This window comes from Heteronotia binoei, chromosome 16 (genome assembly GCF_032191835.1).
Source record: "Heteronotia binoei isolate CCM8104 ecotype False Entrance Well chromosome 16, APGP_CSIRO_Hbin_v1, whole genome shotgun sequence".
Lineage (NCBI taxonomy): Eukaryota > Metazoa > Chordata > Lepidosauria > Squamata > Gekkonidae > Heteronotia > Heteronotia binoei.
The window spans coordinates 1154954-1167103 of record NC_083238.1 but is presented as its reverse complement, the minus strand read 5'-3'; the positions used below and the strand labels follow the sequence as shown (position 1 = coordinate 1167103).

The 12150-nt window shown below is 42.7% G+C and overlaps 1 protein-coding gene across 1 annotated transcript in view; it reads left to right on the top strand.

Moving 5' to 3' along the window:
- Nucleotides 1-339: 339 nt before the first annotated feature.
- Nucleotides 340-12150, top strand: part of TMEM163 (transmembrane protein 163) — a 359716-nt gene continuing 347905 nt past the window's right edge. Inside the window, exons 1-2 of the mRNA XM_060257116.1 lie at nucleotides 340-705; nucleotides 3672-3791. Coding sequence (XP_060113099.1) covers nucleotides 567-705; nucleotides 3672-3791 — 259 coding nt within the window. The 5' untranslated portion in view covers nucleotides 340-566. The remainder of the gene's footprint in view (nucleotides 706-3671; nucleotides 3792-12150) is intronic.

Sequence of the window (12150 nt, the reverse complement as noted above, 5' to 3'; positions counted from 1 at the left end):
ACATGCCCAGATATGCTCTCTATTCTCTCCATTACACCTTTTTCAATGCTATTTATCACCTCTACATCCCCACCTTCCTTCCGCCAGAACACTCAAGGAGGCACAGTCTCCCTTCAGACATGAAACACGGCTATACCTGTTTCGCTGTAGCACTCTTGTCGTGTTAGGTTCTAGGAGGAGAGCGTTTCAAGCAAACTTGGTGATTTTAAGCACGTTGTGACTCGCCCTTGTTTAGGACCGACATGACATTGCGCCAGCTGCAAGCCTTGAACCTTCCAGCAGGTTCTTCTTGAGCTCCACAGGGCTGCTGAGGGAGCTTCGCTGTAGCTCGTTGCTAGTCTCAGCGGAAGTGGGAGGGGGAAGAATTGGAATCCAAGACCCAGCGCGCCCCTGCAAGATGCGGCCGCAGCCCTTTCGCGCCTGCGGAGGGGGGCCGAGCGCGGGGGGAGGAGCGAGCCGGGCAGCCGCTGGCGGGTCCCACCTGCAGTGGATGGGCGGGGCGGGGCGCGCCTCTTCGCGGGGGCTTCTTTCCTCCGCTCCTGCTCTTCGCGGCGCCACGCTCTGCCATGGAGGCCCCCGCAGCCGGCGACGGGCTGGGCAGCACCCCCGAGCCCACCGTTGTGCAGCCGGCCCGAGACGCTCCGCCGGGGGAAGAGCCGCACCTCGCGGAGAGCGCGCAGTTCAGCGAAGAGCTGGAAGACCGAGGTGAGCCCCTCGCCCGGGCACGTGCCCCGCTCTCGCCAAGCTGCTGCCCGGAGCCCTGGTCCCCCTCGAGCCGCCGCCGCCGCGGCGCTTCTTTCTCGCGCTGCATTTTGCCCCGCCACTCCTCTCTCGCTTCGGGGGACCCCTCGCGCCCCCACCCCTGCGCATTGCATTGTACAGCGCTGGAACCTGCTCCGTCTTGTGGCGTCTTAGATTGAGCAGCAGCCAGGACACCTTGCAGAGCCATTTCTGCTGGCCCCCAGCCTTCTGCTCTGGCTTTCCCACAGCCTTCTCACTACGCTAAGGTGCCAGTTTCCATATCTTTGTCTGTTGTCATTGTTTCATCACCTGCCCAATCCCTTCTTGTCTTCATTTTTTATTCTTATAGTTACCTTCTATTTTTTAAAAAATCCCTTTTGCAGTCAATCATATGTATACCCGAGAATAAAAAATACACCCCCAGGACAACAGTTGTCTAAAAAATCCCAGGCAACCCACTCTTTTTTGAATGCCCTGCTACCCCGATTCAAAATCCAATTTAAACAGCATTCAGTAAAATGCAGACAGGCTTCCCCATTCATTGCCAAGAAAGGACATTGTTTATAAACTCCCCACCCTTTCTTACAGGAAAGTGACATTTAGTCCATTGTCTTCCTATACAGGCACCTGCCCTGCTCGTGTCTATTCACTAGCTCTTGACATTTTATTTAATCTCTCTCAGCAAGCACATTTTAAAAATCTACTTCATTCTAGTTTCCTCCAAATCCAGAGATCCCACCCCCCCCATCCTTCCAACCACTTCCTTGTTCTCTCTTGGCTATTTTACACAGTTCCCTTTCAGTTTTCCAGTTAAAAAAGGATGTTGATTTTTACTAGAATACCCTGGCTACAATTTAGAAACAATAGTGTAATGTTTGCACATCTTTTAACTAGGAGCAGCTTCTTTAAGTGTGAGGCTGAAGGCATGTTGCAACTCCTTATGTATTCTGGATGTAAATAGGAAAGATCTACAGATTTGACCGAGGCTCAAATTCAAGAGTTTTGAGGGTGGAATAAAAAACCCCCAGTTTACCTGGGACTATTGCCCACAAAATGCATCCTTTATGTGTAATATGGCAAGAAATATGGTTGTTATTTTTGTGAGAGCTGCATGATGATACTGAAAAGGAAAACAGGTCCCAGTAAAGTGGGAAATAAAAGATGGGACAAACAATCCCATCTGTCTATTTCTATCAATTCCTCAGATCAGTGATTTTGGTTATAATTATTTCCAAGGAAAGTTTAGTATTGGTTTTAATATTTGTCCTTGTTTTATGCTTCACAGACTGCTCAGGTGCTGTTCAATAGATCATAGTGTTATGAATATTTTTGCTTCAGTTATCTTAGACGTTTTGTCTCTAGTACCGAATTTTGTTGAATTTATTTTTAAGTAATGAGAGGATCTTCATTTTGTTACAATTCAAAGTGTGTATGCATGATAAAACAGTTCTTAATAGAAATAGAAAATGTGTATAATATAAACCTTGTATATGCATAATTGGGGGAGGGGTGTCTTCATGTCAATTAAAATTGTGACTTTTTTGAAGGCAAGTGACCAAAACAAATTAGATTTCGTCACATCATTATCAGTATTAATGCTTACTGATGTACAAGCATTTAGAATGATAGCATTAAAACAGAATAATCTTGCCCACAAATGTATGTCTTTTAATTACAGTGTTGGCTTTACCGCTGTTATAAATCGATTTAGAAAAAAGCAAAGAAAAAGGTCTATCTATGTATTGTTAGCTGTAAAGGCTTGAAGTTGCATATGAATTATTTTCAGTTTATGTATTTAGTAGATGAATATAGATGATAAAAGAATATCATAGATTAAAAAATAAAGATACGTGTACGTGTATGCATGAATCCTCCATATGTGTGTTTTACGAAAGTCAATTTTAATTAAATACCGTGAATCATTTTAGACTGTGAAAAACAAATAATATAAAAAGGGGAGAATCTAATATATTTTAAAATATAAATTATTTGTAGATTTTAATTAAAAAGAGGGGTTTTTTTTTTAAAAAAGGAAATACCTTAACAGCAACTAACAGCTGTCTTAAAAGTTTCTTTCCTTTTATTTGTTTGAATCATCAATATCTTATTTATTTCTCTTGCACACAGATGATTAAGTTATTCCTTCAAACCGGGACCTACGTATTCAGTGTGGCTTTGTCTTTGGTCCGATGTTAATCATATATATATCTCTGCAGTTACCAACCGTTAGAAAAACGTACTCAGCATGAATTTGAATTGTTTCCACAAATTAAAAAGGAAGAGGCAGGAGCTGGTTTTTTTTTCTTGGATAAATTTTGCGGTCATACTGCAGCTTTGAGAACTGAAGCAACAAAAGAATCAAGGGGAGATAGCTGTGTAACACTGCATTCCATTGTCACCTCTGTTTCCCATTTCTGCTAGATACCTGATGTAGTTATGGTATATCTCTATAGCTATTATATACTTTATAAACAAGTATTTGCTATGATGTCTGAGACTTATAGTGCAATCCTAAGAACACTTCCCTCTAAGTAAGCCCCATTGAGTTGACTTGAATAGGATTTCTGAGTAGACCTGTTTAGGATTGCTCTCATAATTAGGAACTGAAGTATAAATATGAAAAATACAACTACAAAGGTGCTATACATAAACCCTTTATTATTGTAATGCTCTCTAGGAAGAGCAGCTAGTATCTCCTTCTGAATTTCAAAGCCCAGAACACAACCCTATTCTGTTTGTACACTCAAGCCCTTGAATAAGCTTTGCTTGTGCTTTAACTTACTAAGGTGAACTATATGATGAATATACATGTTGAAGTGAGGGGGAGGAAGAATGCTTTTTTTTTTTTTTTAGTTCTGAATGGACCACATTGTGGCTTGTTAAAAGATATGAAAAATTTTCACACATTTTTCTTTAATTCTGTTTATCAGGTTTGCTAGAAAGCAGTACCAGGTTAAAACCTCATGAAGCTCAGAGCTACAGAAAGAAGGCACTATGGGTTTCATGGGCCTCCATTATCGTTACGCTAGCACTTGCAATTGCAGCCTTCAGTGAGTATTGGATCTGTTTCAAATGTTTCAGCCTTTTGTCTTCTATACCTGAATGTTGGGGGGGGGGGGGAGGACCTCTAGATATGTTTCTGATTTGCTTTCATAGAGCTATGTTACAATGGAAGTAATATAGATATAAAAGATCTCATAGGTTTCCTTAGTGCTTATAAATTAATAAAACATCTGTTTATTTCTTTTCTCAAGCAGACTTAATTGTTAAAGGTGAGATAAAGAAACAGATTTCTCTTCTAGACTTGGTGCACATGTTCATTTTTCTGAATGTTAAATAATTGATATTTAACTGAAGTAATGAAATATGACAAGGCTGTATCTTCTTGGGATGTCTTATCTGTAATACTTAGTGAAGACAAACAAAACGACACACATACAAATATAATTTTTTTTCCTTAGACAGATTTTCAACCTAATATTTGAAACAAAATTGCTGCCACTCTGACAACATTAATTCTTTTTTGAGGTAGATTTATTTATTTATTTAAATAATGATTAAATGATGCCTAGGTGGATAAGCTTTATAAATCAGGCTATTTAAATAAATATTGTAATATTTTTTTTCAAGTTGCCATGCAAAAAACTAAGGCACGTATTGTTTTCTTTTTTCCCTTTTTTAAAAAAAGCTTGCTTGCTGTATATGAAAGGAAATATACTAGCTCAGCACATTATTAAAATGTTTCACGTTTGTTAGCAGGTTGCTAACCCATGAATAATGCAGTGTGCTTTATTTAACTCTGTAGAGAAACCAGAGAGAATGCTTGTGATGTGAAATGCAGGATGTTGCAGTATGTTTTTTAAATAGAGACGTTAGTTGACTTTATTTGGTTTGTTATCCCAGAATATCTGTTGTTCATAATAAAGGAAGAGCTCTGATTCTGAGAGGCACAGGACTTGTGAGGTACTCAAAATATAATCTCTTGTTATGACAGAGGCAAACTGGATGCTGCTGCAGCATATGTTCTATTGCTAATCTGCAGCAATGGGCTACTGCTGAAAGTTGGTGTCAGCTCCCAAGAGAGGTTATTAGAATCTGGCCAAATGGCTCTGTGAAACATAGCATATATTATTTGGAACAATTTGTATGGGAAACACACACATCATGTATAAAAAGAAAGAAGAAAATAAAGCATGAAAGTGGAATTTTCTTATTTATGAACATTAAGTAAATAGTGGTGTGTTTCATCTGCCTAATTTGCACCTTGAAATCAAAAGAATAACAGTATGATAAGGAAATAATGACACCTATGTGGGGAAGGTTTTTTTTTAAACAATTAACCATCTTGTTCTTTAAGTTTAAGAGCCCAGTGGCGCAGAGTGTTAAAGCTGCTGTACTGCTGTCCTAAACTCTGCTCACGACCTGAGTTCAATCCCTGGCAGTAGCTGAGTTTTCAGGTACCAGCTGTTTACTGTATATACACCATTTACTATGAAGATATGTTAGGGTTACCATATTTTGGAAACGCAAAAAAGAAAACATATTTCCCATATGACTACTTCAAACAAGTGATCACTATGACAATACTCATTTTAAATACCCCTATTATTTAAGCTGTGATACTGGCTACTAAGGAGCACCATAGCGCAGAGTGGTAAGCTGCAGTACTGCAGTCCAAGCTCTGCTCACAATCTGAGTTCGATCCCCTGCAGAAGCTGGGTTCAGGTAGCCGGCTCAAGATTGACTCAGCCTTCCATCCTTCCGAGGCCAGTAAAATGAGTACCCAGCTTGCTGGAGGGAAAGTGTAGATGACTGGGGAAGGCAATGGAAAACCCCCCTTAAAAAGTCTGCCGTGAAAACGTTGTGAAAGCAACATCACCCCAGAGTCGGAAACAACTGGTTCTTGCACAGGGGACCTTTCCTCCTTAAGTTAGCAAAATATAGCTAACAATCTTTTAGTTTGTTACACAGCTTAAGATGTGATTCTGTGCAAAGCTTTACAAGTGTGCTCAGTTTAAATTTTTGCAACTCACTTCTGAATAAACTTGGTTTGGTGCATTATTTTAAATGCAGTTATTGTAAAACATCACGTGATCACCCCTCCCTGTGCAAATATACAGAAATTTATTCTAGGGGCCAGAAGTGACTCAGCAAGGGGTACTGCCCCCAACCCCTGCCTGATGCTTCTCACCACCTCAAACTGCTTCTTCCACATGAGAAGCTAATGCTCCTCTATCTTTACTCTGTCAGTCATCTTTTGTATCCATTTGCTCCAGAGTAGTAGAAGAGAAAAGGCACATACTTGCATAGGTACATAATTCTAGAAGTTAAATCTATTATCCGAAACAGTGTCTGCGGGGTTTAGAAGGTTGGCCACCTGCCTCTGTTAAGCCCATACAAATGTTCTCCAAGTGAGGACAGGAATAAGGAACTTAACTTGTTGCAGGAAGCTCCCAATGAAATTTGAAAATCTCTCCTGAATCATATAGTGAGCAGAATTTAGTTTCTGATCATATAAATTCACTTAGGTTTAATTCATTTTAGGTTTCTTGAATACCTTATCCAATGAAGTAATGTACACTCTGAGTTAATAAAGGGTTCAAATCAATTGCAGTAGGGTTACCAGATGCCCTCTAAAAGAGGACATGTCCTCTTTTTTTGTGTCCATCCTTTTTTGGGTTTTTTTTAAAAACCTGATGAAAATGTCTTCTTTTTTGGGTTGGAAGGTTAGGAATAGTCCTAGTTAGTATCCAGTAAAAAGGTGAAGGTAGTTCCCAGTGTGAGGGCTGGATCATTACAGACACATGGGGTGACGTCACATCAGTATGTTTTCTTGGCAGACTTTTTACAGGATGGTTTGCTATTGCCTTCCCCAGTCACTACACTTTCCCTCCAGCAAGCTGGGTACTCATTTTACCGACCTCGGAAGGATGGAGGGCTGAGTCAACCTTGAACCCAGCTTCTGCTGGGGTCAAACTCAGATTGTAAGCAGAGCTTGGACTGCAGTACTGCAGCTTACCACTCTGCGCTACAGGGCTCCTTAGTAGCCAGTATCACAGCTTAAATAATAGGGGTATTTAAAATTAGTATTGTCACAGTGATCACTTGTTTGAAGTAGTCATATAGAAATATGTTTTCTTTTCTGCATTTCCAAAATATGGTAACCCTAACATATCTTCATAGTAAATAGTGTATATACAGTAAACAGCTGGTATGTATGTGATGCTTTCTCAGTTTATGTGGTATGATATATCAAATGTACTGTAGGTGATTCTGCAGTAACTTAATACCAGTATAATTCTTTAATATCTGAAGCATTATTTCTGGCTAATAATATTGCTAAATAGTCCCTGACTAGATAATGCTATGTTTATCCCCATCTTAACATTGTCATTCATTTGTCAGCTGTTTCCATGTACAGTCAATCTTTCTAGCTTGGAGGCTTGCCAGATAGATTCATGCTTACTTCCTGTTCGATATGATTTACTTTTGCTTGTCAAATTTGGGTTAGCTGGACTAACTGTGAGAATCATTTGCTAACACCTGCTATTTATGGCACCCTGTTCCCTTGCTTCTTCCTATTTTAATTGCTTGTTCAGAGTGGCAGAGTGTTAGCAGTGAAGACCTGATGTTCTATGATTTCCATCTCCTCCCCAGACAATATAGACTTACTATCACACACACACGGCATCTGTCAGACTGTGTAGGCTGCTTTCTGCTTTTGCTTCTTTCATTTTTGTTTTTTCAAGATATAAATTTAGGGTCTCCTTACATAGAATTTGTTTTTATATGCTATGGTTCATTATATAGTTTCATGCTTCTGTTCTTAGACAGGCCTATATATTGCTTAGCTATGCTTACACAGCTGATGGGTATATGAAATTTGCAGAAATATAAAGGAAGATGACAAAACATTAGTGATTATATTTCTCTTCCCCTTCTATGGCTTAAATTTTTGTCTCGAGTTTTGCTTACTAATCGTGGAGGCATTACACTGTATTATCCATTCTTTCTTTTGAGATCAAATAGACATCTTTTCTTATACTTGCCAAAACCCACTAAAAACTCAAGTTGAATACATCAGGCATCCTGGACATCCAAGCATAATGGAGCATGACTGGGGCTAAGGAAGGAGAGTATAGAAAGGTTGCTATTCGGGTAGCTAGTTAAAGGTAAGGTAATTTAATATCACTGGGTGGATGCTGCAGTGTGTTGTAGTGATTGTCAAGTCTGAATATAACTCTGGCTCAACCAGAGAGCATGCTGGGTAGAACCAAATGCTGCTAGTGCCTCTCTACTGTTCCCCCTCCCTTTTCTTAGAAGCTCTCCCTGCTTTGAAATGGTGATGTGTGAAAAGTCTTATCTGAACCTTCTCAGCCCAGGCCTGTGGGAGCCGTAGGAGCCTAGTAAAACATCAAGGCCACTACGCCTAATCAACATGAGAATGTACTAGTAACATCTATGTGTGAATGTCCCCTGCACAATTTCCCTGCCCTTAGGAATGCTTTTGAAGTGATCTTTATATGCAATGTATTTACTGTATGGTTTTCGTCTCTTCAAACCCTGGCTCAGGCCACAAGCATCCAGTGTCAATAAACTAGCTTCTTTGTATCTACATCAACTCGTTATTGAATCTGCAGACTTGACAGTGATGTAGATTCAGTGCAAATGAGAAGCACCAATTTTAGACAATATTTATTGTTTGGCAAGAGGACAGATGTTTAGCTCCTCAGTCAAAGCTGTTCTCAGTTGCTAGAATTGTTCCTATGTGCCTATTTTAAAACATGTATGTGTATACAGTTACTTCTGGAGCAGGCAAAGGCTGCAATCCAGCAAGGTTGCATAGGAAGCTCAAGCTGGGCTTTCCCTATTACAGGCTGTGAAAAGGAAAGTGTGTAATCTCTGGGGATCTTCAAAAGGAAAGTGTATAATCCCTGGGGATCTTGTTACATCCTGTAAGGAAATCATTTCTGCAAACAGGACTCCAGATTGTCAATTGAATCAGAAGGTAGTGTACATTTTTGTTGGAAAAAGTATGTATGCTTTTGTATGTTTCCTTTTCCATGCACAGTTTGCAATTTTTAGAAATTTTTGTTATGAATTTGTTGTTGTTCAGTCGCACAGTTGAGTCCGACTCCTTGTGACCTCATGGACAAAGTCACGCCAGGCCCTTCTGTCTTTCACCATAAGAACATAAGAGAAGCCATGTTGGATCAGGCCAGTGGCCCATCCAGTCCAACACTCTGTGTCGCACAGTGGCCAAAAAATGTATACACACACACACTCTGTGGCTAATAGCCACTGATGGACCTTTGTTCCATATTTTTATCTAACCCCCTCTTGTAGCTGCTAGTGCAACCTGCCCCCCAGCCCCACACAACCCCCTCAGGATGGTGAAGAGAATAGGCTCCCTCTCATTGGCTTGTGATCCAGTCACATGCAACCAGCCCACCAACATCTTTTGGATGCAAAAGTCCCCTGTGACTTCATTAAAACCCCATGCTTTATTGACAAAGGCCGAGGCCAAAAGCTTACCCCAATGGACCACACTGCCAAATCCTTACCTCTCAGATACACTCATTGCTGCATCAAGTGCATTGTTGGTATTGGCCACACCCGTTGGAGTCCTACCTGCAGCCTAAAGGACTTGAGTTGCTGTCCTTCGTGGCTCTAAGCCCTCCAGGTGCTAGGTGCTAACACCAGCTCTTTTCCACCTTGGCCATCCAAGACTTCATAGCTCCATGGCTTCTGGGCCCAGCTGCTGGAACTTCTCCATTAGCTGCTCTGTTGTTAACCCTCAGCGCATTATTAACTTTTTTGGCAATGGCCCTGCCTGGTGTAATGAACTTCCATTGGAGATCAGGCTCTATGCGACTTGTTGCAGTTCCACAGGGTTTGTAAAACAGAACTATGCCTTCAGTTGAGGCAGCAGATGTCACCTTCTATTACGCCTCCTCCCCAGTGACCTGACGGGTCTGATGGACCCCTGGACCTGATTTGATAGGACTGTTGTGACAGCGTTTTCCAAGTTGTATTTTTTAGCTGCTTTTATGTTGTACATTTCAATATTTTTAATATTAAATTTCTGATGGAACCCTCCCTGAGCCTGCTTTGTGAGAAAGGCAGGGTATATAAATCTAATAAAATATATAAATAGCTAGGAAAAGAATATCAAAACAATGGCAACACAGTGTAAACCATTGTGCCAGCAACATAAACCTGGGGAACTTGGACACAAGGGAGTTAATTTATTTATTTACTTTCCATTTATATTCCGCCCATTCCAAACGGACTCAGGGCGGCTAACAATCACATAAAAACCAACATCTCCATTTCAAATATAAAACAATAAGACAGTCAATTATAATTTAGAACAATTTAAAACAAAGTATTGGTGGTATACAGAGTATACAGTTTATCTGTTGGTGGTCCTTCTGGTGGAGTTGCCCAGTAGCATAAAAATGGCATAACAGCTCCTAGTTGTTATAGGCCTTTTTAAAAAGTTCAGTTTTGCAAGCTCTGGGGAATTGCGAGAGATCCCGCAGAGCTCTTATGGTCTCAGGGAGCCCATTCCACAGCATTGGTGCTGCCACTGAGAAAGGCCTGTGTAAAGCCAGTCTGGCCTCCCTTGGTCCAGGTATGGACAATAGGTTTTTAGTTCCTGAATGCAGTGCTCTCTGAAGAACATAAGAAAGGCGGTCCCTTAGATAGACAGGTCCTCGGCCATATAGGGCTTTAAAGATCAATACCAGCACTTTGAAACAGACCTGGAACGCAATAGGCAGCCATTACAGCTCTTTCAGTCCTGGTTGAATGTGCTCCCATCTCAGGAGTCCCATTAACAACCGTGCTGCAGCATTCTGCACTAGCTGTAGTCTCTGAGTCAGAGTCAAGGGCAGCCCCATGTAGAGGGCATTACAGTAGTCTATTCTTGAGGTGACCGTAACATGGTTCACCATTGCTAAGTCCCAGTGCTTCAGAAAAGGGGCCAACTGTCATACCCGCTGCAGATGGAAAAAGGCAGACATGACAGTGGTTGCTACCTGGGCCTCCATAGACAAGGAGGACTACAGGAGCACTCCCAGGCTCTTGGCCTTCAGGGCCAATATTATGGCACCCCATCAAAAGCTGGCAAGGGGATCTCCCTTCCTGGGCCACCGCGGCTCAGATGGAGAACCTCCGTCTTCATCAGATTCAACTTCAGTTGACTCAGCCTGAGCCAAGATGTCACGGCTTTTAATGCCAGGTCTAAGTTGTCTGGGACGCAGCCAGATCAGCCACCCATCAATAGATATAGCTGGGTGTTATCTGCATATTGGTGACACCCCAGCCCATACCTCCTGACAATCTGGGCAAGGGGGCGCATGTAGATGTTAAATAACATCGGGGACAGAACTGCCCCTTGCGGCACACCACATATGAGTGGGTGCCTCCGGGACGATTCTTCCCCTATCACCACCCTTTGTCCCCAACCTTGGAGGAAAGAGGCCAGCCATTGCAAGGCAGACCCCTGAATCCCCACGTCGGCAAGGCGGCTAGACAGTGGCTGGTGGTCAACCGTGTCAAATGTGGCTGCCAGATCTAACAATAGCACCACTGAGCTGGTTCAATCCAACCCTGGCCAGCGGTTCCCCCTCCAGCCCCTCGAGATGGAGGGAGAGGAAGGGAGCTCGACATGACCTTTGACGAGGACACGGATGAAGTGGAGTACTTCACGATCCAGGCGAACAGCTACATGCATTACTGGGTGAATACGTTCCCTGATGAGTTCAGTCGAGTGGACTACTTGGGGTTGAAGCTGAAGGGGGCGGCTAAAAGATGGTAGTGAGCCTGTATGAAGCCATGAGCCCGGAACTGGACTATATAGCAACGTTCCTTCAGGCTCTGTTGGCCCAGTACGAAGACCCCCTCCAGGAGACTCGGGCACTGGCAGCCCTACGAGACATGCAGCAGGGCCAGAAATCAGTCCAGGAATATGCAGCAGACTTCCGGGCCAACGCAGCCAAAGTTCAGGGATGGAGTGAGCTAATGAAAATCGAGCACTTCACCCGGGGTCTGAATGCAGGCGTACTGGATCGGGTCCTCACCCAAGCCCGACCTACCACGTTGGTAGGTTGGATCCAGCTAGCGGGTGAGGTGGAGACCAATATGAAGCGTGTCGCCATGCAATGCCAACAACAGAGTGGGAAAGGGGGGATGGGACCCGAAAACAACCCCAAAAACGGAGACGAGGAAGCCATCAGGGGGGACCAGCAGTGGAAAACCTGTTGAACCCCGCAAGTGCTTTCGGTGCGGGGACCCGGGGCACCTAGTGAGCAGTTGCCCGAATCCCCCGCGGGCTCCACCGAGCGCCTTGAAGCAAAGCACCCCTATCCCAAAGAGGGCACCAGGCCACCCTAAGGAAGCGTT